The 26,914-nt window shown below is 37.5% G+C and overlaps 3 protein-coding genes across 3 annotated transcripts; 2 read left to right on the top strand and 1 right to left on the bottom strand.

The window, feature by feature from the left end:
- Positions 1-2,292: 2,292 nt before the first annotated feature.
- LOC107596843 (hemicentin-2-like) lies at positions 2,293-13,320 on the top strand. Its single transcript, XM_016287690.1, has 7 exons — positions 2,293-2,470; positions 6,823-7,080; positions 7,184-7,513; positions 7,803-8,045; positions 12,236-12,520; positions 12,616-12,858; positions 13,271-13,320. The coding sequence occupies exons 1-7, from the start codon at positions 2,377-2,379 to the stop codon at positions 13,318-13,320; spliced, it is 1,503 nt and encodes a 500-aa protein (XP_016143176.1). The 5' UTR covers positions 2,293-2,376.
- Positions 13,321-14,473: 1,153 nt separating this feature from the next.
- Positions 14,474-19,417, top strand: LOC107596816 (intercellular adhesion molecule 1-like). The gene is made up of 4 exons (XM_016287654.1): positions 14,474-14,744; positions 14,852-15,184; positions 15,445-15,690; positions 19,179-19,417. Exons 1-4 carry the CDS (start codon positions 14,474-14,476, stop codon positions 19,286-19,288), a joined length of 960 nt encoding a protein of 319 aa, XP_016143140.1. The 3' UTR covers positions 19,289-19,417.
- A 1,424-nt stretch (positions 19,418-20,841) lies between these two features.
- On the bottom strand, positions 20,842-26,435 carry LOC107596822 (UBA-like domain-containing protein 1). The gene is made up of 3 exons (XM_016287667.1): positions 26,201-26,435; positions 25,809-25,862; positions 20,842-21,601 (listed from the first exon to the last, which is right to left on the bottom strand). The coding sequence occupies exons 1-3, from the start codon at positions 26,306-26,308 to the stop codon at positions 21,305-21,307; spliced, it is 459 nt and encodes a 152-aa protein (XP_016143153.1). The 5' UTR covers positions 26,309-26,435; the 3' UTR covers positions 20,842-21,304.
- Positions 26,436-26,914: the final 479 nt, after the last annotated feature.

Below are 26,914 nucleotides of genomic sequence, written 5' to 3'. Positions count from 1 at the left end.
AAAGTTGGCAACTGTATGATACCTAGTGTTTGAAAATCTGTTCAGATCTGAAAAGTCATGTAGTGTATTCCAACATTTAGTCTATATTTGTTATTCCCTTTCTCAGCTTAGTTTTTTGCTATGCTGGATCATCTATTAACGCTTTATAACAGTTAATTCCAGTCTCCAAATTTAATCCAACAGAACTGGATTCTCGTTGCTTATCTGTGTTTGTCCCACTTTGTGTAGTAGTGGCAGGAATTTTTCAGTGACTCTTTCTAGAGATTCCATTGGTTTTATGAGTGTGTCCTTGAGTTCAATTCGTTCAAAATGCTGATTCATTAAGAAACGGAACACAACTAATGTGTATTGCTAGGAGATGCAACAGTTGATTCTATTTTGACTTTGTTTGGAACTATTTTGGAGCAAGAAGTAACTGTCAGTATTGTATCTAAATGTAAGTCACTCCATTGTGAAAGAAATAAACAAAGTTAGGCTGCAAGTCTCATAAGATTTCTTATGCTGTTTGTTAAAATAGAAGTCTCATTAATATGAGTTTTTCATACTACGCTTTAACCTAAAGAAAAATATCATATTGATGTTAATAACATAAAGCCTACATTTGAGATGACTTCTTAGGTATTAAAGCTTGTAAGGCTATGGATGCCTCAGTTCACTGAGAAGACACAGGGCACTCTGTTCTTCAGTGAGAACTCAAAGTTGGCAACTGTATGATACCTAGTGTTTGAAAATCTGTTCAGATCTGAAAAGTCATGTAGTGTATTCCAACATTTAGTCTATATTTGTTATTCCCTTTCTCAGCTTAGTTTTTTGCTATGCTGGATCATCTATTAACGCTTTATAACAGTTAATTCCAGTCTCCAAATTTAATCCAACAGAACTGGATTCTCGTTGCTTATCTGTGTTTGTCCCACTTTGTGTAGTAGTGGCAGGAATTTTTCAGTGACTCTTTCTAGAGATTCCATTGGTTTTATGAGTGTGTCCTTGAGTTCAATTCGTTCAAAATGCTGATTCATTAAGAAACGGAACACAACTAATGTGTATTGCTAGGAGATGCAACAGTTGATTCTATTTTGACTTTGTTTGGAACTATTTTGGAGCAAGAAGTAACTGTCAGTATTGTATCTAAATGTAAGTCACTCCATTGTGTATTGAAGTGTTGTTTAAAACTTAAAACTTAAACTTATCACACTCATAATCCTGCTTTTGGTCTGAATATGTGTTACAACACCTCTTTTGCTGGTATGCTGTTACTTAATTAGAAACTGAGAGGAATTCTCTCTTGATCTGTGTTATCTACTGTCTCAACGCATTCCATTCTCCCCCCCTCAGACTATAAAGCCCTCCTCTCCCTGACATCAAAGAAATAAACAAAGTTAGGCTGCAAGTCTCATAAGATTTCTTATGCTGTTTGTTAAAATAGAAGTCTCATTAATATGAGTTGTTCATACTACGCTTTAACCTAAAGAAAAATATCATATTGATGTTAATAACATAAAGCCTACATTTGAGATGACTTCTTAGGTATTAAAGCTTGTAAGGCTATGGATGCCTCAGTTCACTGAGAAGACACAGGGCACTCTGTTCTTCAGTGAGAACTCAATACTCCAAATACTCACACAGATACCATTGTGCTTCCTGACTTCTTATTAGGATTAAACCAACTTCCTCACTTTCTGGGTTCTTGTGGGATAAAATTGTATTGTCGTGAAGGTCAATTTCTCTATGCACTTATGTTTATGTGGGTGGGGGCATGTTGTCACATTATGTGAATGCATGAATGTATGTCAGTGTGGTTTTATTGTGTTCACTTTAAGCGGTATAACAAAAATATTATTTGATTATAAAATTAACAAATACTATCCTAATTTGATAGAGTTTTGAAATTGGTGTTAGATGCCAACATACAAAACTACTGCTAGAGAAAGCAAGCAGGTTATTTGTGACTTTAATCAACATACAAAAATCCTATCCCTTGTGACATGTAGCCCCAGTCTCCCCTTTTAATATAGTACCAGATAGAAAGAAAGAAGCAAAGAAAGAAAAACTGGGAACTCCCGGTAATTTCCAGTATGTCATTGTGAATGTGAATGTGTATGTGTATGTGTATGTGTGTTTACAGACTTCAAGTGGAAGTGAAGTTATGTGAAATGTGAAGGAGAGATATATAGAGCTAGTAGCTAATTCCTAAATAGGGGGGCATTCCAGTAATCTCCCTCTCATCTCTAAGAGAAAGGCAGTTCTGCTGACCAAACACGTGGTCACTCTGGCACTCTTTTAGTCTTTCACTGGGTGAAGTGTAACGCAGTTCTCACAAGGGAGAAGAAGAGCATCTCGTTTCTAAAGCTCAGGACTAGAGTTTAACATTCTTTTAAAATGCAGAAGGGCTCGTTTTCTCTCACCACATCTGTTCGGATTTTCTATGCGCGACTCCTCGGATTTTGTTTCCTGTACTTCTCACAAGTTGCAGGTAAGCGGTTTCAAAATATTTCGTTTGTACTTTAGTCTACAAGATGACGAGAATAAACGCGCCACTTGCTTTCGTAGTTCGTATTTTTTGTAGAATATGTCACCGGTTCAACCCAAGAGTACACGGCATTATTCATTGACATTGCTGCGTCTGAGGCCGCCATACTATTTCAATGCTATACGTCTGATAAATTGTATCATCATGAAACAATCTTAAACAACTAACAAAATGTTGTGTCTTCCCGTGCAGTAACTTGATAGGCTACTTAAGTGCCGCCTATTCTGATTTGCTCGTACAGGTAAGGGTGCGAATAGGCGATATGACTTTGAGAGGAGTCCGATTTTTTTTTAAATAACTTTTTAGAAATGTTAGTCGTTGTACCCATAGATGTGTGTGTGTGTGTATATATACTAACGGAAGAGCACGAACAGCCTGTTGCCATGGTTACTTCGTCAGTCGAAAGTGTTGGTGAAAACACGAGCTTGCGCTTGTCGGTTTTGTGGGCTACTTTTAAACCTTAAAAAAGTAAAGCCATATAATATAAGTATATGTACTTTTAAGACCGCATACTTTTGGTTTTGTCTACACCTCGAGTAGAGTCATTTATCTGCGTTGAACCATTCCAGTATCTGAAGAAGATCACCTGCAAATAACTTACCAGAGGAGGGCGCAAGACCATTTTCATTCAGGTTTCTTTATATCGCTATGGGGGTTTTTCCTCCCCAGGCGTTGTCAAATCTCTTTAAAGGGGTCATATGATGCGATTTCAATTTTTCCTTTCTCTTTGGAGTGTTACAAGCTCTTGGTGCATAAAGAAGATCTGTAAAGTTGCAAAGACTAAAGTCTCAAATCCAAAGAGATATTCTTTATAAAAGTTAAGAGTCAACCACACCTACCTAAACCGGCTCGTTCTAACACGCCCCCACATGTCTACGTCACGATGTGGGAAGATTTGCATAATGCCGCCCAAATGTTCACGCAAAGAAAGAAGGCGTAACTTTTATTCTCGCTGTAGTATTGTTGACGCTTTCCACCATGTCCTGAAGACGCTGTGTGCTTCGTTGTGAAAGCGAAACTACTTTGTTTGGCCTTCCAAAAGAGGACGATATCCGCTTTGTCATGCCTGGAGCTGATCCGTGCTGGTCGCTGAGTAAATACATCAGCTTAGTGCTGTGGATCGCCGGATCGGCTTTCACCGTGGTACGAAGCCCGGGGTCATCACACTCTAGCCCGGCTTTAGATCACACTGTGTTTTTCGTTGTGAAAGCGAAACTACTTTGTTTGGTCTTCCAAAAGAGGACACGACTACAAATCAGTGGTTAAGTTGTATTTACAACACTGTTCCAGAACAGTTTAACCCAAATATTCAGATGTGTGCAGCACATTTTATGGAGGACTGTTTACTGATCCTGGGAGAGTAACGTTAGACTAAAATGCCAGTTCTGACTCACGTAAGTACGTTTTCATTTAAAGGATTTGCCACTGATGATTCAAACGCAAGTTTTGGGCAGTGTAGAGTAGCGCTTGTAGTTTGTCATTTCTCTGATCACAAATACAGACAGAGTTTTATGTTTATGCGGCGCGATGCAATGCAACGCAATGCGTAAAAAGACAGTATAAGTCATTATAATCCGTAATTATGTCCCCACTGGATGCAACAAATGCCTCGTTTATAATGGGTTTTAATGTTTTTGTCTCGTCGCTCCGGCCGGGACACGGCATCAACAGTTTGGTGAGGGGCGTAACATTTCCGTCTCACGCTTAAGGTATTCAGCCAATCACATCGCACTGGATAGCTGGCCAATCCCAGCACACCTCTTTTTTTTTTTTGACCGATGAGCTTTGTAAAAATCGACGCGTTTCAAAAAGCGCATCATATGACCCCTTTAAAACTTAACATGCAAGATAAGCTGCATGTTTTAAAATGCTCTTAGAGGTACTGAATGGAAAGTGTAGGCTCACATTAGAAAAACATTTACATCACCTAAACAAACACACAGCAACCCATAACGGTTAAAATCCAATCTCTCCAATGTGATATCAATGTGATATCAATGTGATATCAAAAAGGTCTCTTGTAGTGGGGCTAGACGGTCCAACCACACCCTAAACATAACTCCACCCATTAGGTCCACAGAGGCGGAGCTGGACTAGGTCAAGCCCCTCCCAATACGTCCAGGGGGGAGGGGGGTAGGTTGATGTCATATCACTTGGCTCTGCAGTGAGCACTAGCTTGCTTAGTGAAGCAAGGCTCATTGCTGTGGGTTAATTTGGTACGCATTCCGCTTTCACTACTTCACCTTCTTTTAAATTCTTGTATATTTTTCTACTGAGAAGGATGACTGATACATTAATTACAATTAAACTAAAATCAATTCAAAACGAAATTCACTCTGAAGAAAGTTTTCCAAAAAATAACATTAAACGAAGTGGTGAAAAATCTTGTTTTTTTTTTTAAATCAAGTTTTTCTACATTTACATTTACTTCCCATGGCCCACCTCTTATGATGACCCTATCTAGGTCACACGTGATCTATTTTCATTAGAAAAACACACACACACTGCCGTTCAAAAGTTTGGGATCAATAAGATTTTTAATGTTTTTTAAAGAAGTCACTTCTTTTCATTATGGCTGCATTTATTTGATCAGAAATACAGAAAAAAACAATAATATTGTGAAATTATTGCAATTTAAAGTAACGTTTTTTTATTTTAATATACTTTAAAATATCATTTATTTCTGTGATGCAAAGCTGAATTTTCAGCACCATTACTCCAGTCTTCAGTGTCACATGATCCTTCAGAAATCATTCTAATATGATGAATTATTTTCAATATGGGAAACATTGAATTTTTTTGGAACCTGTGATACTTTTTTCAGGATTCTTTAATGAATAAAACTTTAAAAAGAACAGCGTTTATTTAAAATAGAAATCTTTTGTAACAATATACACTACCGTTTTTTTTTTTTTAAGAAATGAATGCTTTTATTCAGCAAGGATGTGTTAAATTAATAAAAAGTGGCTGTTCTTTTACAAACACTGTTCTTTTTAACTTTATACAGATACTTCTGTAATGCATAATATGCACTCTCAGTGGATTTTATATAAAATATTCTTAAAGTGTGACTAAGCTTTTGGTGATTTTGGAACTACTTTGGTAAGGTGTCTGTTTTACATGATCAACAGTAATGAGGTATGTTGTCAGAAAGCAAATGATCACACACACATACACTTATGATATATGATAAACAGCTTTGGTTATAAGAAACATTTTTAATGCTGTAACAATAATTTAGTATGTTTGGTTATCAAGCTACTACTTGCAAAGACAAAACACTCAAACCAGTTGAAAATGTATAGGTATAACAAATATTCAGCCACTCGAATCCTGTCTGGAAACAGGACAAGGGATCACATCACTCTTAGAGTCTTTACATTAACTCCCTGTCAGATTCCGTGTTGAGATTAAAATTCTCATGCTTATAAGGTTTTGCACGGTTTGGCACCTCATTATCTCTGTAGGGAGTTTTTAACCCCCTACACACCAGTGCATGATCTCCGTTCCTTTGTATTTTGCCATTTAATTGTTCAGTTTACTTGTTCAAAATCTATGGGTGATCGGGGTTTTTCTTCAGTTTCTCCAAAACTTTGGAATTCTTTGCCTGCCGTGATAAGGCAAGCAAAATCCCTTTTTTTTTTTCTTTTTTCTTTTTTAAATATTCCCTTAAAGCTTTTTTGTTTGGTTAGCTTTTACCTATTTAGTTTGTAATTGTCTTATTTTTAATTTATTTGTTAAACTTTTGATAGTTTGCTTTTGTTTGGTATTTTATCTTTGTCTTTATTTCACTTATATTAATGCATTGTTTGTATAATTGTATGTCCTATTTGATCTTATTCTTGTGAAGTGCTTTGAGATGTTATTTTTAAAGGCACTATTGAAAGTTTATTATAAATAATACATTGATTTACCATTAAGACTAGTTTTAGACTAGTACCATTAAGGATTAAATTAAGGTCAGATGTATAATAATAATAATAAATAATAATAATAATAATAAACAAACCATGCAAATTAAGGTTTTAAGTTAAGTGCATTAAAAAGAAAATTGAATAGTTGTGACTTTACTTGAAAGACACAGTGTATATACATGTATACATACATTTTAAAAGTACATTTTGATTTTGTGTAGTTTGTTAAGTCAACTGAAAATATGTAGAAATGTTAGGGGGAAAATCCCTGGCATTTTTGCGGATTTGTTGTCAGATTAGAAATAGGACTTTTGTTTATTATAACAGTATAAATGATTAAAATACTGTAAATCACAGCCTACTCTTCAATGTGTTTAACAGGTACAAAAGCTGAATGTCCTGTTCAGCTCAACCAGAAGAGTGTTGTTGTGAGATACGGCGGTTCTGTAGCAGTTAACTGTAGCGCTTCAGTCCCACATAAAGGGATGGGATGGGAAGCCAGTGAGGGAGCAGTGCCCATGACCACAGACAGTCTGATCACATGGAATGTGTCAAATCTGATTGAATGGGACATACAGCCATTCTGCTTCATAAACCATGAGGAACAGTGTCAAGTAGAGCTCCCAGTCACTATTTACAGTCAGTTTCCCTGTTACTTATATTTTTTGTCTTTTCATTCTCAAAAATATCTAATGTACATTCATCACTGCAGATTTCAGAGTTTGTAAATCTTCCTCCACAGAGACTCCAGACAGTGTGTCCATCAGCATTGTGGATCACAGCGGACCAATGATAGAGGGAAAGCAGTATGAGCTCCAGTGTGATGTTCACGATGTGGCTCCTGTTCAGTATCTCACTGTCAAATGGTACAAAGGACAGACTCTGCTGAATCAAACCACCTTCACTGACGCTAGCAAGACTCCAGTGAATGAAACCACCACACTCCTGATCCGTCCAGACAGAGCTGATGATGGAGCTCAATACAGGTGTGAAGCAGTGCTGGAACTGGGAGCAGAAGGACCTCAACCTCCTCCAAAAGAAATATCAGACCCTTTCAATATCACTGTATATTGTAAGCAAGATCCATCAGCTCCTATGATTAATCTTTTTGGAACATGTTAACATATCCAAATCAAGCAGACTTGTAGTAGTTGTAGCACTTACCATGCGACACACTGTGTCAAGTTGTGTAATAGGGATCAGATGCAGCATGTGACTTTTTCTAGTCAAATATCTAAATTTGGGTAGTTTTGTTGAAAACTACGAGATTAAAATGAATATGGATTAACATAAGAAATTTAAGATGCAGTATGCAGTATGCAAAAGCTCTTAACCTGTGTGTTTTTGGCTCCTTCCTGTAGTTAAACCGATCATCAATGAGACCAAACTGCCCTCCATAGTGCCTGTGTTTCGAGGGTATCCAGAGGTGCTTGTTTGTGAAGCCGAGGGAAACCCAAAACCAACAATCAGCTGGAGCCTCGGCGCAAATGTTATAGTATATAATGAAACTCTTACTATATCAGAGTCAACACCTGAGTATGTGTACTGCGATGCAAACAATTCTGCTGGCAGGACCATCAGACAAGTAAACGTGTACATACAAGGTAACTATGCATTTGTGTGTCTTTTTTTTTTAGCAGTTTCCAACAGTTGTTTCAATTTGCTTTAGTAATACTGACAGTAATACTACAGAAAGGAATTGTGACTGTTTCAGAATTTAATTTTTTTATTTGCTGGTCTGATATTAAACTAAATGTTTATTTTGGTTATATTAAATATGCAAATTATCATGAAAAAACAATTTAATAGTATGTTGTCAGGATAGATTCACAGCTTATTTTGTGGTTAGTGCTTTGGCCTTTCACAGAGTATTTGCACTTTAAGCTGCTTGGTTTGTTGGTCTTGTAATGCTCCGCTTGCAGTGTTAATGTCACTGTGATCACATTAACACTGTGTTTCACTGCTCCGGGTGTGTGTTCACGGTGTGTGTGTGTTCACTGCTGTGTGTGTGCACTTTGGATGGGTTAAATGCAGAGCACTAATTCCGAGTATGGGTAACCATACAAGGCCACATCACGTCACTTTCACTTTAAAAAAAAAAATTATGGCTTATATTTAAGTGTTATGTTTTGCGTCATCATTGTTGTCTTGCATGGATTTTTCTAGACTTATTTAAATTAGTTGCTTCACAATATGTTGAAGGCATGATGCAGGATAGAGATCAATCCCAAGTTTTGCTTGCTTGGATTTCATTCACTAAATTGCTGATTTACTCATATATTTGTTTTTATTTTTGACACAGAGAATTACATAGGCCTACACGTAATATTAGGCATTATTGTTGCTGTAGTGGTGGCCATCTCAGTCATCTTCATCTACTTGACCTACTATAAAAAAACCAGGACGGGCCATTATGATGTGAAGGAGCCCAATGCACGGAAAGAACTCTTAGCGTAGCCAGAACAGTCTCCATGAAGGAACTCTGTCAGAACAATATCTCTGCTTTGGTTATTATGACTCCCTAAGCTAGATCCATCTGCTGAGCTGTCTGCAGTCAGATCAAATTTGGATGAGAAATCATACAGATCAGTGTTATTTCACTTCACTCTCAGATCCAACGGACAGTCACAGTATCAGACCCTAACACTGGTGTCTGAGGATGTTTATCAACTAAAAATGGCTGAATATCATCCTTATTAGGCTTTTATTGGATTGTAGTATGTTTTTATAAAAACTACACTTGTATTGTATGTGTCAGGCACACTGATCATTCTGAATATATGAAGAGTTTGGTTCCAAAACGCGATAAACGCCATTTAAAAAAAAATTGAGTTTCCGCCAAAATCAGTATTGCATCTGGTCGGTATTGAAAAGTAAATTTTTAATTTTACGCAAAATGCGATATCCGCCTAGTTATTCTATCATGTTTTCTCCCTTTTTTCCAAACCGCGACAAACGCCAGTCTCCCTTTTCTGCAGAATGCGACAGACAGTAACAACCAATCACAGCGCACCATTCCACGCACTGTAAACAGTAACAACCAATCACAGCCTTTTATTTATTTATAAATACATTTATTTATTTTAAGCTGTAAAATAATTGAAAATATATTTTTTAAACTGTGCTAAGTTTAAAAAAATATATTGTGACTGCAGTGGCTCTACATTAGCTTAAGATCTTAGCAAGACTTCTATATATATATATATATATATATATATCTTATATATATATATAACCTCTTTGTTTTATATAGCTCTAAACCTGGCTGATGTATTCTACAATAGCTAAAACAATTGTTCCGAAGCTTGTATGTGTATAGCATTAGTCAAAGCATGAAACTGGCTGCCAGTTTATAAGCCTTAACAGTGCATGCATTTTGGTTTGTTTTGCTGGCTGACACATTGACATCTGTGCAAATGCAAATGTTTTTATTTACTGTTGAAATGCCTTATGTCTCACCCTTGTGCATTCTGACACTGAAACTGTTAAAAAGTTACAAAGATATTAAAAAGAGTAATACGATGAATTACTTTAGGTGGCAAAACTGTTACTTGGAATTACTAGTTGTGTCTACTTGTGCACTTCTTTGATTCTATAGCTTCGTTATTTGTAAAGCGCTCGCTACTGAAGAACACTACTGAATGCCCTATTCAGCTCGAGTGTTGCCTGCTGGTACAACAGATCTGTTTCTGTTAACTGCAACAATTGGGTCACAACAAGGAGGCTTATGAGTGATGCACACTCACAATCTCATCTGTCCATGAGTACTGAGTATTCAGACATGCTGCTCCTTTCTGCATACTGTACAGTAGGGAAGTATGCACTAGTCATGACCAATGTTTGTGGGGGTCCAGTATCCCTGATAGCACACATACATCTCTGAGACGTCTATTTGACATCTGCATTTACATCTGCAAGACGGATATCTGTCCATGAGTACTGAGTATTCAGACATGCTGCTCCTTTCTGAATACTGTACAGTAGGGAAGTATGCACTAGTCATGACCAATGTTTGTGGGGGTCCAGTATCCCTGATAGCACACATACATCTCTGAGACGTCTATTTGACATCTGCATTTACATCTGCAAGACGGATTTTTTACAGTGTTTGCTTATCTGCAATACGTCTATAAGACGTTTTCTATCAGATGTCAAATAGATGTCTACTAGATGTCTTTAAGATGTTTATGATTTAGAATGTATGTAAAATTGACATCTTACAGACGTCTATCAGATGTCTGTACACAGCAGATGCTTTCCAGATCAAGTGATCTTTAACAGACATCTTGCAGACGTATGTGTGCTATGACTCACATTTTGTGACACATTTTCAAAGGTGGTATTTAAAGACTTAATGCGATGTTCAAAACGACTTTACCTTATCTTAGAGATAGGCGAATGAGCTCTCTCTATTTCTAGTCCCCGATTTGTCGTGACAGGGTGCAAATGAATAAAGTTGCAACGTGCACTATTAGAGAGATGTGTGGGGGAGGGTTAACATTGACTAAAACGGGCTGCTGTGCGAGGGTAGAGGTTTCCTGCGATAAATGAAGGGTCCGAGACCGTGTGTTGTGTTACTGCCTGAACAATTAAACACCGTTAGCTGGTTAAAACGCTTTCAATACCATTAAAAATGACGGCGCGGGGCGATCGGATCCTCTTCACGTGTCTCTATTTCTGGATCTGCTGTCGCTGTAGTACGCGTTGGATGGTAGGACATTTCTATAACCAGTGTTATGTTTTTCCAATCCTGAAGAAAAAGTCATATATTTTTAGATCAGTTTTCCGTGTTAAACTTTAGAAAGGGGGTTTAAATAAGTTAAAGAGTGATTAAAAGGCCCTGGTATTTTATTTCCTCCGCTGTGGCTCGCTTCTGAAAATACTTTGAGTAACACTGTTTAAATAGCGATAGAATAACGTTGTCAAACAAGATAAATACACTGTGTTTGCTATCATTAACAGCCTGCATTGAGCGGTTTAACCACAGCCACAGTCTGTCAGCAATTGCAAATATACTGTAGAGTTAAATTAATTATACTTCGTCACTGTTAGACTGAAGGTAAGGGGTCTCCTGAAGCTATAGTATTTATGAGGAAACATCACAGTTTTTGTTTCACTGGGATTGCTGCCAAATGTTTACATGCTTATTTTCAGTTAGTCGTGACTTGCAAAACTGTTCTCTTGCTTGAACAACTCGTACATGCAACTGTGTTTGGGTTTCTGCTAAACATCTTAAATCATGCAGCCTATAGCTGGTTTAATGTCCTCAGGTGGTCTCCCAGGTCTGGCTATAGTTTTTGAGGGGTTTGGGGCTGTGCAACTAAATCAGCTAAACACTAGGTTCGCCTAGCTGGGAGTCCAGTGTAAACCAGCTAGTTTAGGTTGGTTTAAGAGGTTTTAGTTTTTTAGAAGGGATATAGAGAAAATGTGTCCATGAAGTCCAAAGCATAACAGCCTGCCAGCATTTGCTGGAAATACCACACTGCTAACAATACAAAATAGGAAGTTGTCAGTTCACAGAATGGAAGGAAAGGCTAATGGACAGTGTTACTCACTTAACTAAGTGCACTGGGAAAACTACACAAGATTGTGACTCTGTTTTGAAACATGGTTGATGGTTCTTAGTGGTCAAAAAGCAATAGCTGCAACATACCAGCTACAAACCTACCTTGTGCCAAAACAACAGTCAGCTTAAGCATGTATATGTTTTTAAAAATACATTTCTGTAATTTTTTGCACTTATTTGAAGAATTTGGGATTTCAGCTACTCTGTTATGCTTGATATGTCTTCCAGATATTTCCATCAGCACTGTGAATCACAGAGGACCAATGATAGCTGGCGAGTGGTATGAGCTCCAGTGCTTCATTCGGAATGTGGCTTCTTTTAAGATTGTTGATGTGAGATGGTACAAACTGAATCAAATCAACGTCACTGACACCATCAAGACTCCAGCCAATTTAACATATAAAGTCCCGATCTGCCCAGACAGAGCTGATGATGGAGCTCAATTCTGGTGTGAAGCAGAAGGACCTCAACGTTCAACAGTGTCATCAGAACATCTCAGCATTACTGTACATTGTATGTCAAATAATTTGTCCAAGTTCTTAGCAGGTATTTCAGTGGTCTTGATTATTATCATGTGAAACCTGTTTTTTCTTTGCTCTTTCCTGTAGTTAAACCGATCATCAATGAGACCAAACTGCCCTCCATAGTGCCTGTGTTTCGAGGGTATCCAGAGGTGCTTGTTTGTGAAGCCGAGGGAAACCCAAAACCAACAATCAGCTGGAGCCTCGGCGCAAATGTTATAGTATATAATGAAACTCTTACTATATCAGAGTCAACACCTGAGTATGTGTACTGCGATGCAAACAATTCTGCTGGCAGGACCATCAGACAAATAAAAGTTGTATTAAAAGGTAACTATGCATTTTTGCATTTGTTTTGGTTTACATTTCCAACTCTTTCCGCTTCCTTGCAGTTTAAATGTAGTTTTACTTTAGAATATGGGGATGTTTCAAAACTGTACGTTTTATCAGGCTAGACACTTGTCTAAAAATAAAATGTATGATGTTCAGAAATCATAATGAATAAAATTGACCAATTCATTAAAAATGATGTAAGAGACACTGAATGATGTAATCACAATGCATTGAAATGTTTTGATTACACATGTACACGTGCTATGATTAACCATTTAATTTTGCTTATTTGCTTCTGATATGGTAAAATCATGAAGTATGTTTTTTTCCCCCAGCTATTTTAGCACTTGTCTGTTTAGGCTGTGTTATTTGTCTAATCTTTTGGTGTGCTTTATTTCTCTTGACACAGAGGATTACCTGCCCTTAATAAAATTGACCAATTCATTAAAAATGATGTAAGAGACACTGAATGATGGAATCACAATGCATTGAAATGTTTTGATTACACATGTACACGTGCTATGATTAACCATTTCATTTTGCTTATTTGCTTCTGATATGGTAAAATCATGAAGTATGTTTTTTCCCCCCAGCTATTTTAGCACTTGTCTGTTTAGGCTGTGTTATTTGTCTAATCTTTTGGTGTGCTTTATTTCTCTTGACACAGAGGATTACCTGCCCTTAATCAGAAGAAACAGTTATTTCAACAAAAAAACATCAAATTTGAAATGTAACGCAGGGAATTCTGGGAATGTCAATTTACGGTTATTCACTGTAAATTATACGGTATTTTTCACTTCCAAAAACGGTATACTACTGTAAATTTATGTCCAATACATGTAATGTCCAATACAGTTTTTCACCGTATATAGTAGGGGAATTTACCGTTAACCATTTAACAGGTTTTTACTGTAGCATTTTCACAGTCTTTTACCGTTAAATTCACGGTCATTTTTTACAGTGCATGACAATACAAGCTGTTTATTATAAAGTATTCAATGCTGTTATTACAACAAATAATCGGGCTATCATTAATCCTTGTAATCATATTAATAATGAGTTATGATGATAACAGGATTGACACATAACCTGTGGAAAAAAATGTGTCTTCTAAATTATGAATAAAATGTTTATTTCCTGTGACATGTACTTGATTGCTAAAACAGAAAGGAGAGGTTGAGAAGGCAAGGCCAAGACAGGACAAAAATGCATATTTATGGAGGAAACACTGAAATAAAATGAAAATTGAAAATAAATGTAGTGGCTTTTTCTTTGACGTCTTTACAAAAGATAACACATGGTAAAAGGTGGTGCCCACTTGTTGTTGTAAATTGCTTACACACTTGTGTGAGGGACATGCTTTAGAATGCCCCTGCTGTGTCAGTGAAGTTTCTAAGTTTCATTTCCCAGATGGTAAGAATCGATGAGCCTCTTTGTTTTAAAAGAGTCATAAACTGTGATAGACTGATGGTCTTCTACAATATCCAAAAACTTTTCTTGTCTGTTTTGCATGCAGTTGGTCAGTAAACAAGTTTTAACATGTGATGGTTGGTTATCTGTGTTTAGTCTTTCTAGTAAACAATATCTATATGCATTTATTCTGTGTTCTTCAATGTGTTTAACAGGTACACAAGCTGAATGTCCTGTTCAGCTCAACCCACAGAGAGCTGTTGTGAGATACGGCGGTTCTGTAGCAGTTAACTGTAGCACTTCAGTCTCACATAAAGGGATGGGATGGGAAGCCAGTGAGGGAGCCGTGCCCATGACCACAGACAGTCTGATCACATGGAGAGTGTCAAATCTGATAGAATGGGACATACAGCCATTCTGCTACATAAACCATGAGGAACAGTGTCAAGTAGAGCTCCCAGTCACTATTTACAGTCAGTTTCCCTGTTACTTATATTTTTTGTATTTTCATTCTCAGAAATATCTAATAAATGTACATTCATCACAGCAGATTTCAGAGTTTGTAAATCTTCCTCCACAGAGACTCCAGACAGTGTGTCCATCAGCATTGTAGATCACAGCGGACCAATGATAGAGGGAAAGCAGTATGAGCTCCAGTGTGATGTTCACGATGTGGCTCCAGTTCAGGATCTCACTGTCAAATGGTACAAAAGACAGACTCTGCTGAATCAAACCACCTTCACTGACGCTAGCAAGACTCCAGTGAATGAAACCACCACACTACTCCTGATCCGTCCAGACAGAGCTGATGATGGAGCTCAATACAGGTGTGAAGCAGTGCTGGAACTGGGAGCAGAAGGACCTCAACCTCCTCCAAAAGAAACATCAGGACGTCTTAATGTTGAGTTGTACTGTAAGTTTTTTTATTGCTAAGCTTGCCGTATAATTCAGTTTATATTTTCTGAATGGCCTTCTAGTGTGAAGGATGTGCAACTGTCATATTTCATCACATGCAGATAATTGCTTATTAACACATAATTTGAATATTACATATTATGAATAGAATTAACACAGATAAAAAGGTTTCAGTTGTACAGTATTTTTCTGATCCGTTAATAACAGCTGCTCATCATGGTGCTGTTGTGCTATTAAATGTCTCTCTGTCCTCCTCAGATAAACCAAAACACTTCAATTCAACAGAGACCATCATTAAAAACGACGAGGTCACACTAAACTGTACAGTGAAGGCAAACCCGGCTCCTACGTACACATGGCACTCAGAGCATCTGAAAGAGGAGATCAGCTCCTCAGTGCTCCAGTCCTCCACAGTCCTCCTCAGTCCAGGAAACTACACGTGCACCACCACAAACTCTCTGGGAAGTGACAGCAAAGTGTTCATCATCAAATCTGAGCAAGCAGGTTAGTTTTGATTGAATAAACACTAATCTGCCTCTTTGCCTTCGGGCAGTTTAAAGTTATATTTACAGATTTAAAAATTTTTGGGGCTGTTCACACAGAATGCATTTTCTATTCCACTACTACGGAACGTTTCCATATTTTTTTGTGTGTAAACACGCTAGACAGATGTGTTTGACCTTTGAGCTTGTGTCTCGCATCTTTTGCAGCATCTTGCACATGACACATCATTCTAAAAACACAGTACTCAAGTTAAAAGGTTGTTCAACTTTTTAAAAAACGGGTCCCAAGACCTTGCATTTTTCCCCATTCCACTGCATACATCTCGCATTTTTCAAAGCGTGAACCTGTGTGAAACAGTCCTTACTGTACAATAGGGCTCTGCAGTGATGACTTATTTTTCTAGGCCAGTCTGAAAGTTAGCATTACCTAAGATTTTGGATTATTTCAGAAAATAAGCTCTGTGACCAACAAAAGTTAATGATTCTTGCACATTTTGTTCATAATGATAATCTCCATCTTCAATTATGAAGCCTAAAATTGGCAGAAGAAAAAAGCTAAATATGGGCTAGAAACAAACTAGACCATGGTCACATGACTTCAACATCGCTATAAATCCAACGTTCTGTCATGAAATTCTAGATGGTGCAGTCCAATAGGTTGTAACTCAATCTGACATAATGTCATCATTATTCACATGGCGCAGCTGATTGGATTCTTTTCGTATCAGCAGCCAATGAGCTTGCTGCTCAACATTCAAATACTCCCTCCACCTTCCCCAGCTCCACCTGTATAGACCTTTTACAGGGTAATTTCATATATGTTATATAGGGGGTTTATGTGTTACATGTGCAGCAGCAGTATTTCCTACATGCTCACAGCAGCATGTCTGTGGCTGTATTGGCAGTAGCAAGTCTCTGTACTTGCTCTGCCGCAGCAGTGTAGTAGATCTATTTAGCTAAAACCAAACACATTAGCATTGCCATGTACATTACCATGCTAAACTCTCCGAGAGTTGACATGACAGAACTATGCTTCTGACGAGTCTTTTAGTCTTTATTTATCAAACATTTTCCCTGAAAGTTTGAGCTAGAATCATTTGCAAGAGTGCGATTCTAAACACAATGAGGCTGTAAAAGTGGACTAGTTTTCCTGTTCGGCGTGATGATGTTTAACAACCTCTGTAGTTCCATTTAGCCACTTGTTAGCAACCACCTTTTTTAAGACAAAAAAAAAAGCATCGTAGAATAAAACATGAAAATATTTTGAGCTTGCATTAATCACAGATCTTATTTCAGGCATTTAACCAAAAACCCATTCACTTCCAGACAATTCATAGTTTTCACGTAATGTCACACCCTTACAGGAATGCCCACAACATGGCTTTCCTCCACTGACCACCAGTTATTTTTTACGAGGTTTGCATTAAGTAGTAATGTAGTAAGACAGTGATATTAAAAGATAACATTCAGTATACACCTTACTTTCTACAGGCAAGCAGATGCAGTTCAGCTCAAGCAGTTTAACGTTAAATGTTTTCCCATAGCAAACCACTATAAAGACAACACTTAACCATTTAGCGCATTGCATTCATATTCCGAGCTCATTTGCTTGCCTGTATAAAGCACGCATCATCAGTAAGGTGTGTACTGAATTTGATCTTTTTATATCTCTGTTTTAAAGGCACTTTAAGTCTTTTCACATTAAACTTTTTAGAATGTCCTGCTGTTTTCAGTGATTGAAATATTGCGGTGAGTGCTTGATATGGATTGCAAATGGCCAAAATTGCCTTTTTGTTAACATATCTTTGTTTTATTCTTGATCTAAGTATTTGAGGATTGGAAACAGATAGAAAATGGCAGGCTTGTGCTGCAGTTCTATGGATGTTTTGCCCGGCAGGTCTTGAAGCCAGTCATGTGACTGAAAACTATGGATTGAACCAGAAGTTCTAAAATGCTTACTCCTTTTTTTTCCTGCATTTTGGCCTACAAAATTCTGTCATCCATGCAGCACTATATAACAATGACTTCTGATACAGGGTGGTCTAAGCTTATGTTTGTGTTACAAATCTGCTTGTGCAATTTTCTAAGCATTAAAGGGATAGTTCACCCAAAAATGAAAATTTGATGTTTATCTGCTTACCCCCAGGGCATCCAAGATGTGGGTGACTTTGTTTCTTCAGTAGAACACAAATGAAGATTTTGAACTCAAACCGTTGCAGTCTGTCAGTCATATAATGTAAGTGGATGGGAATCACGGCTTTGGGAGTCAAAAAAACACACAAACAAAACCAAATTAAACCCTGCGGCTCGTGACGATACATTGATGTGTAAGACACAAAACGATCGGTCTGTGCAAGAAACTGAACAGTATTTATATTGTTTCTTACCTCTGATTTTCACCGCAATGTCCGAAATGTCTGTCCTGAGCGCGTTCTCAACAGCCAGCGCCTGACCGTCTTCTTCTTCTTGCTTTACGGCGGATCGCAGACTTATAAGTGCATTACTGCCACCTATCTCTCAAATATCTCAAACCATTGACACTCTATCAACAATCTCAATTAGGAGTGTCAATGGTCCATTTGAGAGATAGGTGGCAGTAATGCACTTATAAGTCTGTGATCCGCTGTAAAGCAAGAAGAAGAAAAAGACGCATCAGGCGCTGGCTGTTGAGAACGCGCCCAGGAGGACGCGCTCAGGACAGACAGTTCGGACATTGCGGTGAAAATCAGAGGTAAGAAACGATATAAATACTGTTCAGTTTCTTGCACAGACCGATCGTTTCGTGTCTTTTCACATCAGTGTATCGTCACGAGCCGCAGGGTTTCATTTGGTTTTGTTTGTGTATGTTTTTTTGACTCCCAAAGTCGTGATTCCCATTCACCTCCATTATAAGATTGATAGACTGCAACGGTTTGAGTTAAAAATCTCTGTTTGTGTTCTACTGAAGAAACAAAGTCACCTACATCTTGGATGCCCTGGGGGTAAGCAGATAAACATCAACTTTTCATTTTTGGGTGAACTATACCTTTAAGACAAAGCAAAACTAACTAGAAAACAAGTCAATAAAAAGAAAACTTTCGTTGGTTATAAACTATTACAAATTTATTTCATTTGAAATTAAAACCCTGAAAATGAGGAAGGAAACATGCATGTGTTTGTAACATTCAGCATATTTAAACAAGTTGATTATCTTAAACTCTCAGTATTGACTTATCCCAAAGTTCATTCTTTATCTACAGGGTGCTTTTGTGGTCTTGAATAAGCTTTGCATTTGCATTTAATGATTCATCAGGTGCTTTTAGGCGAAATGAGGAATAGTGCAACAATAGCCTCTTGTGGTCCCCGTACACTGGTGTTGTGTTCCTGCCAGGCTGCTCCAGGACTGCTGTTGGCAGTGTGTGTGTTGAACAACCAGTAGAGTCACGCTGTTGCTGAAGCTGTTGATGGATTCATCTGTTTATAAAATCATTAATGTCATTTCTCCCGCAGACAGAACCACATTCTGGGCTATTGTTTTATCCGGCGTGGCGGTGGCACTGGTGTTAATCGCCACTTATGTGATATTCAAGATCAGGTGTTCCAACAATTCTGTCATTTGATGGACAAGAGATGACGCCAAAGGGGTACATTCTCCTCAGGGAGATCATGAAAAACTTCTTATGGGTTATTCTTTAACGGAATAGGCTAGTTCACCCAAAAATAAAAATTTGCTGAAAATATAAGTCCATAATCTATAACAACACTTTCACCAGTGAAAAAGTCCATCCACTGTTATCCTCTCAAAATCCACCAACATATTTGTTTACAACCGTTTTGGACTGTTTTTCACTTGTAAAGCAGATTTTCATTATTGGGTGAACTATTCCTTTAATGAACTGACGTGATTTTGCTTGACTTGGGGTACTGCAGTACTGGGAACTATTACAGCACTTTTTTTAATAACCATATTCAATTTCAAATTAGATTTGTTGTTATGAGTTTTTATTAATCATTCCGGTCCTGATAGGACAAAATCATGTCTCATAATTGTCATAAAATGTCAACAATTCTGTGTTTTTCTGTCAATATGGGGTGCTGTGTGTACATTAATGAGGAAAAAAAACAACTTAAATGATTTTAGCAAATGGCTGCAAAATAACAAAGAGTGAAAAATTTAAGGGGGTCTGAATACTTTCCGTACCCACTGTATATACACACAAACACACACAGCCAAGTGACAGAAATAGCAGACGGTCTTCACCCTGCTGAGATGAAGCAGACAGTCTCACTTAAGATGCTTCACCCATCATCTCAGTTGTGTTTATGTGAGCTGCAGTGGAGGAGGCTTCGTTTGCATTTAGTTTTGAATGTACAATGACTTCCAATGATATATATATATATATATACACACACACACACATATATATATATATATATACACACACACACACACATATATATATATATATATACACATACACACACACACATATATAGGCCTATAATTTATTTAATATTACCAATGTTGTGTAATTATGTTCAATATATGGTAACTTTAGCTTGATCAATTGCTGAAGTACTGAGTCAGTGTAATCATTTACCATGGTATAAAAGGATACAAAGTTCAGGTACAAATGTAGTGACCCTAATTACACTACAAGGAAAACAGACCAGCAAAAAACTATGTAAATTGTTTTACTACACTAACATGAACACCACCACCACCAAGCGTTCTGCAATATATATATATACAATATTTATTTAAAAACATAACAAATAGGAAATGATAACCATCACATAGTCCACAAATATTGTGGAGGCAGTGTGAACAGTTACAGGAAGATGAGCGGTGAAAAGAAATCAGAGGAATATATTCTTATGGGGACAAATAGGGATTTGTGATAGGGACAAATGTGCTGTAAGTGCTAAGCAGAACCAGAGAATCCAACATTCTGCGTATAAAACACTGCCTATACCATTATTTTAATATAAAATGCCAATTCAGTTCATCACAGAGACATAAGTCAGTCAAAAATGTCAGTCCAGGTCAAAGGATCATGTGATTTCTGCAGTAAACCTGTAAATTAAAGAGACCGTTCAGCCAAAAATGTTCATTCTGTCATCATTTACTCACTCTCATGTCCTCCAAAGCCTGTATGACTTTCTTTCTTCTTTGGAATATAAACAGATATTTTGAAGAATATTTCAACTGTTTTGACTATAAAATGAAAGTCAATAGGTTCGGAATGACATGACCGTGAGTATCTATTCTTTTAACCTTAGATCCACTGCAGGAGTTTAGTACACAGTGCAAAATAGAGTATTCACCATTACTTGAGAACTGCTGAAACTGAAGACAATATTCAGTAACACATTCATTTGTCTGAGGTTATCTGTGAATATGCTACATAATTACGCATTCTGTCCATCTTTTTGGTAATCGCTAAAAAAAAAGCATTTTAAAAGATCCCAGATCTCCTGTGACCTCAGAGAAGAGGCCACACGCTGTTCCACCACCGCTCACTGCAACCCAGTGTTCTCGTCACACTGTTTTACAGCCACAACTGCCGAAATCATTAAGCGGAAGGTCCATCCTCTCTCTTCGTGTAAGGTGTGATGGCTAGTTAAAGCAGTCTCTATCTCTCAGCCTCCATGATGATACTAGCATGCTCAGCGGAGGCTTGCTGAGTCACGGCTGCCGGCCAGCCTGGTGACGGCGTTTGCGGCATGAGCTGACCTGGAGTCCATCGCCCCTGGTGACCAGGGGTTGCCGGAGGGCTCATGGCCCAGTTGGTGTGAGGAGCTGGTGACGTAGCCATAGAAGCGATGGGACTGCTGTTGCCGAAGCTCTCGGAGGCTTTAAGACAAGAGAACATGGCTAGGGCATCTGGGAAGTTGGGGGGTGTCGCAGGTGTGTTGGCTGGAGTGCACATCTGGAAACAAAGAGAGAACCAATTTAAAACTGGTACTGGTAATGGATTGTTTAACCCACAACCATCAGTTTCATAAAGCAGATTTTAACAACCACGTCCACTGAAATGGGTCATGAATTGCATTTTTTAATTATTTGATAATGTTTCCTGAGGTGCACTTATAAAGTTAGTATGATTGTTACATCAAAATTTGACAAAGGCTATTTTCTACCCTGATTTTAGCGCTCTGATTTGAACGCTGTGTTGGAAGGGGCGTGTCTGCTGACTTCAATGGAAATGCCCACTGCTATGATTGGCTGATATCTGTGCATATGAAATGAGTATTACATGAGGAGCTCTCTCAAGAACTTTTACTACATTTTTACTATTACAGCTGATTGAAATGAACTAATCATGGAGAGTGTTGATTATAGCATTATATTTATATCTACTCCCGTCGCATGGAAGGTTGCAGTGATGAGCTTTGTAGCCAAAGACAGACTGTTGAGTGCATGCATGCAGCGATCTCATCATTGCAACTCGAGTTTTGCACTTTCACAAATTCATCATAACTAACAGTGCAAACACATTGTAAATAAGAGATTCATAATGCTCTACTTGGACATCACCATAGCTGAAAATAAATAATCACTTTCCTAGGATTAGCATTCTTTGGAAGGTAATGTTTTTTTAAGTCCAGTGATCCTGTATTGCGCTTCTCTCCTTCTCATCTCACTAACGCACCAGTGGGCGGGGGCAAAGACGTGATGATGCAGAAGCAGGCATTGATCTGACTCTGCAGAGGCGGGCTGCACTATTACGTCATAATGTGACAAAATCTGAAACAAGTCGTTTTTTGAGCTTGGTTTCAATAAAAGCTGTTTTTGGACTAACAAGGACGTTTTGAACTTTTTATAGTACAATGACCTTTTACATGTCAAAACATCAAGGAAAATTTGATTTCTCAATTCATGACCCCTTGAATGGAGAATTTGTAGAATTCCAGCTAGAGTCGTTTTCTGAAACAAGGAATTGAGGAAGTTGCTGAAATGTATTAGTGACTGAGGTTGTAGACCTTTGGACAAGCAGGACATGATACAATAATGATTGCCACCTCTCCTGAGTAAACACCAGACCTGATTCACTGACACAAGTTACTATAGCAACGTTTAGTCTTTCAGAGGCCAGCTTTAAGAAGATAATCAGTGAATAACACCAGTGATGTCTTTTGTGACATGTTGTGCTCCTGTTGTTCAAAACAAATTAGAATTTAAAGAATCTAAGACCCATATTTTATATACGGTTGGTCAATCGCAATACTGTAGTCAAATATTGTTTCGTAATAAATGCTAAACTGTATACATTATTACTTTTATTCAGCAAGGATATTAATTTGATCAGTGACGGTAAAACATTTATAATGCTACAAAAGATTTCAATTTTAAATAAATGCTGTTCTTTTTAATTTGATATTCATCAAAGAATCCTGGAAAAAAAATGTATTAGTTTCCACAAAATCAATAAGCAGCACAACAATCAATATTTCAAGACCATTTATTTGGTACATAGTTATGTAATACGTAGGATAATGTACATTGAGTTGATCATTAAGTCCATTATAATTAATTATTTCACTCAGCAGGGGCTTTCATACACACATACTCACTTGGTTTGGTTTAGTTTCTGTAGATGGCATAACTACACCGGCAAAAAGCACATTAGTCCATTGACAGTCATTCAAAAGCAGCCATGCCTGACTAAATATTTTCTAAATGATTTGTAAACCACAAGTATATCATTATATTCTACCAGTGGATCAAGGACCAGCTTGTGAATAACAGCAATTAAGTTCCATCAACTGCACCAAATATTCCTCACCCTGGGACATCCTTACTGCTATGAGCTATGACAACTGAACCTCGAAACTGAAAGCTGCATGTGTAAAGGTTCCCTCAAGGCTCACTCAAACAATTCTCTGTCATTCGAAAGTGTAACTTGTCTCTACTTTCCAGTCACAAGTCAAGTCAAACACAGATCATTCGTACGGCAAAAATCAGCCGTCATCTCACACTCTCAGGGGCCCAAACATTTTAATCAGAATCTGATTTGTTTTGTTTTTTTCATTGTCATGTTCTTTGCTTAGATGTACTGTATATGCTTAGACACTGCCTGTAGGCCTATATGAAGGAAATGCAGAGGTGTATTGGAGTAAATGTAATTAGTTACTGTACTTGAGTATCTTTTCGGGTACTTTGTAGTTGTACTGAGTATCAAAGATATTAGCAACTTTTACTCTTTACTTCACTACATTTAAAATGAGTATCTGTACTCTTTACAGACTCTTCACTACATTTGAAATGAGTGTTGCAGTTACACATTACATTTTGCATGGACCTAGCTTTTTCTGCAGCAGTTTATTTCTGCTACAAAAGACGTGATATTGCCTGCTACAGGTCACTGAAAGTACTGCATCTTCTACGTTTTGCCCTTACTCACCCAAACTTTTCAACAAGTTTTATTTTGGTTTTAGAAAATAAATGTGATTGCTCTCCTCACAAATCAACTCTTTCTTGTTTCATGCTCTCTGTGCCTTGCCCTGTACTTTTATGTCTCCCGTGGTGTTTGTAGTCCGTTTGTTCATTGGTTCCCCTTGATTAGTCTCCCCAGGTGTGTCTTATCTTGTTAAGCGTGTTATTCCCCTATGTGTATATATAGCCCTAGTTTTTCTTTAGTTCCTTGTGAGTTGTTGAATGTAATGGTTGTCTGTTTGCCAGTCATTCTGTTCTTTGCTCCCTTTGGTTTTTTGGCTTATTGTTTGTTCTAGTTCTTCCATTAAATACCTGCACATAGATCCTTGCCTCTGCAGCTTCTCCACAACGTTACAGTTTTTCACTGGCATGTCTCTTTGACTAGTGCATCTTTGAGCCTATATTTAGTATAAGTAAAATACTTAAGTACTGTTAAAATCAGATACTCTAAGACTTTTACTCAAGTTGTTTTGGAGTTGGTGACTTGTAACGTGTAGTGGAGTAATTTTCACTGTAAGGTATCTGTACCTTTACTCAAGTATGGTTTTTAGGTACTCTTTACACCTCTGAGGAAATGTAATATTACAGTTGTTAGTAATTATAAACGCAGTCAATTGCCTGGTGACGTCACCATATGGCAGCGCCCATAAGGGTGCGACCCGCTCCCTGAATAATAAAACGGCCTTTTCTTAAAAACTGATAAGAGCCTGAGTCTCGTGTGAGTGTACTGTACATCATAGGGCTGCACGATTATGACAAAAATCATAAGTCAATTATTCCCTTGAAATAGTAACAGCGATTATTACTTACGATTATCACAATTTACACTGAATGATGTTTATACCATTGTTTGATGCAACTGCATTTATATGAAAATAAACAAAGCTGAAAACACTAACTGAAAAACTTTGTGCTTTTCTATAGTATTAAGCCTCAAATGTCAACTGTACATCGGATTGGTATCTTCTTTAAATTATAAAAAAGTAAAAATATGAATTGTATAATAATGTTAATACTAAAACTAAACATCTTAAGCACGCAGAATAATATAAGTAGACTTTGAACGATTACGTAATTGTGGCCTCCATAATTGTAATCGCGATTAGAAATTCGATTAATTGTGTACACCATTTCAATATTTCATCATTTCAACGATGTTCATTTCACGAAGTGAACCTTCTTAATTAGCAAAAACTAGTACGTGCACTGGTAGCCTAAGTGAGAGGCAAATGATGTGCTTTCCAAGGGTTAACTAAATTTGATTCGCTTTGGAGTACTTCCAAACAAATCCCTTTCATTTAAAATATCTGTTGAAATTTTTAAATGATGCGTTTTTAAGCCAGTGAGGTTTTGAACATGCTACAGTGTGTTGCTGTGGTGTAAACAGCGCCGTGTCAAGCGCGTGCTCTCTTGTTCCCGGAATCGCCCTCCCCCACAACTTTGGACACGTTTGCAAAAACGCAAGTCCCACGAGTCCAGATTATTTTTTTCATCTTAAATATGAACACATTTACCTACGGGAGGCTGTATGCGCTTAAACGACAAAGTAGCGAATTTTTAAAGACATAAATGTAGCCTTCGCTAGAAACATGTCACTCAGCCTGTGTTTATTTTTGTCTGACTCGTGGTTTCAACATGGCGGAAGTCATCATAACTGATATTAAAGGACACAATAATAAACGACAAACAACTATACTCACCATTGGATGGCTGTAGGGAATATTAGCCTCTTGGAAAAATGTACTGAGAGCAGTCTGCAACACCATAATAAAAGAGTTAAGTAAATTCATAAATACTCGAGGAAGTACCTAAGCAGTATTGGAGGAGTTTGAACATAACATAACATTAAGCGTAACTTTATTCACTTTTTATTACACTGAATCCCATATGTTAAAAAAATTATTACGCATTTTAATGTCTTATTTGTTTATGACTGCTGTCTGGTGCTTGTTTCGCATGAGTATAAATTATGTTTCATGCGTCAAATAAAGTAAAAGTTACTGATTTGCGTTATTTATCTACTTATTTATTGATTTATGTTTTACTGTGTCATAAGACATTCAGTTTGATGTGGCCTAACAAACAAACATACCTCAAACTGCCAGTGTGAAGCTTGTAGAAGCTGCTTTGCTTGATCTGCCGCACATCCGGCTGTAAGAACAAACTGATTTATCATAACCTGATTCCTTAGTTCGTCCATATTTAATTAAGAAACCTGTGCGATTTCGTCAGTTAACAGCTTCAGCTTGCAGTCTTTCAAAAACGCCGCACTCAACCATCAACTTGTCGACTGGAAACAAAAAATGTTGTGAGTTGAACCGTCCTCCTACTTAGCGCCCGCTGTTGGACAACTGCAGTGAGCGTCAGAGAGGAACTCTGGGATTTGTAGGCCAGTGTGCAGAAACGAGAGCCTAGATAGGACTCGCTATTTAATAACAAAACAGATGATTTCCATGGATATGAAATTTGTGTTGAATTCTTACAAACATACTTTACATCAAGCTGTCACCACTGTATCATGTTATTGGGATGTAACATTAGTTTTAAAAAACTTTTCATTATGTTTTGTAGCCTTCCCCTGAGGTCTATATATTGTTGTATGTGACATTCTTCACCACATCCATCAATACAATAAGTTCAGTTTTGCATTGTGTCCTCAAATCAAGTAAACGTTTTGTTGCCGTGCTCGTGTGTAATATTGTAATCGACTGGTCTTAAATACCTTTCTTAACAGCCATGTTACTTACCTTAAATTACCTAAATTTGTGTGTGTGTGTGTGTGTGTGTGTGTGTATATATATATATA

This window comes from Sinocyclocheilus grahami, unplaced genomic scaffold (assembly GCF_001515645.1).
Source record: "Sinocyclocheilus grahami isolate Dianchi unplaced genomic scaffold, SAMN03320097.WGS_v1.1 scaffold223.1, whole genome shotgun sequence".
In the NCBI taxonomy this organism is placed as follows: Eukaryota; Metazoa; Chordata; class Actinopteri; order Cypriniformes; family Cyprinidae; genus Sinocyclocheilus; species Sinocyclocheilus grahami.
The sequence above is the reverse complement of the archived record's forward strand: the minus strand, read 5'-3'. Positions and strand labels throughout refer to the sequence as shown.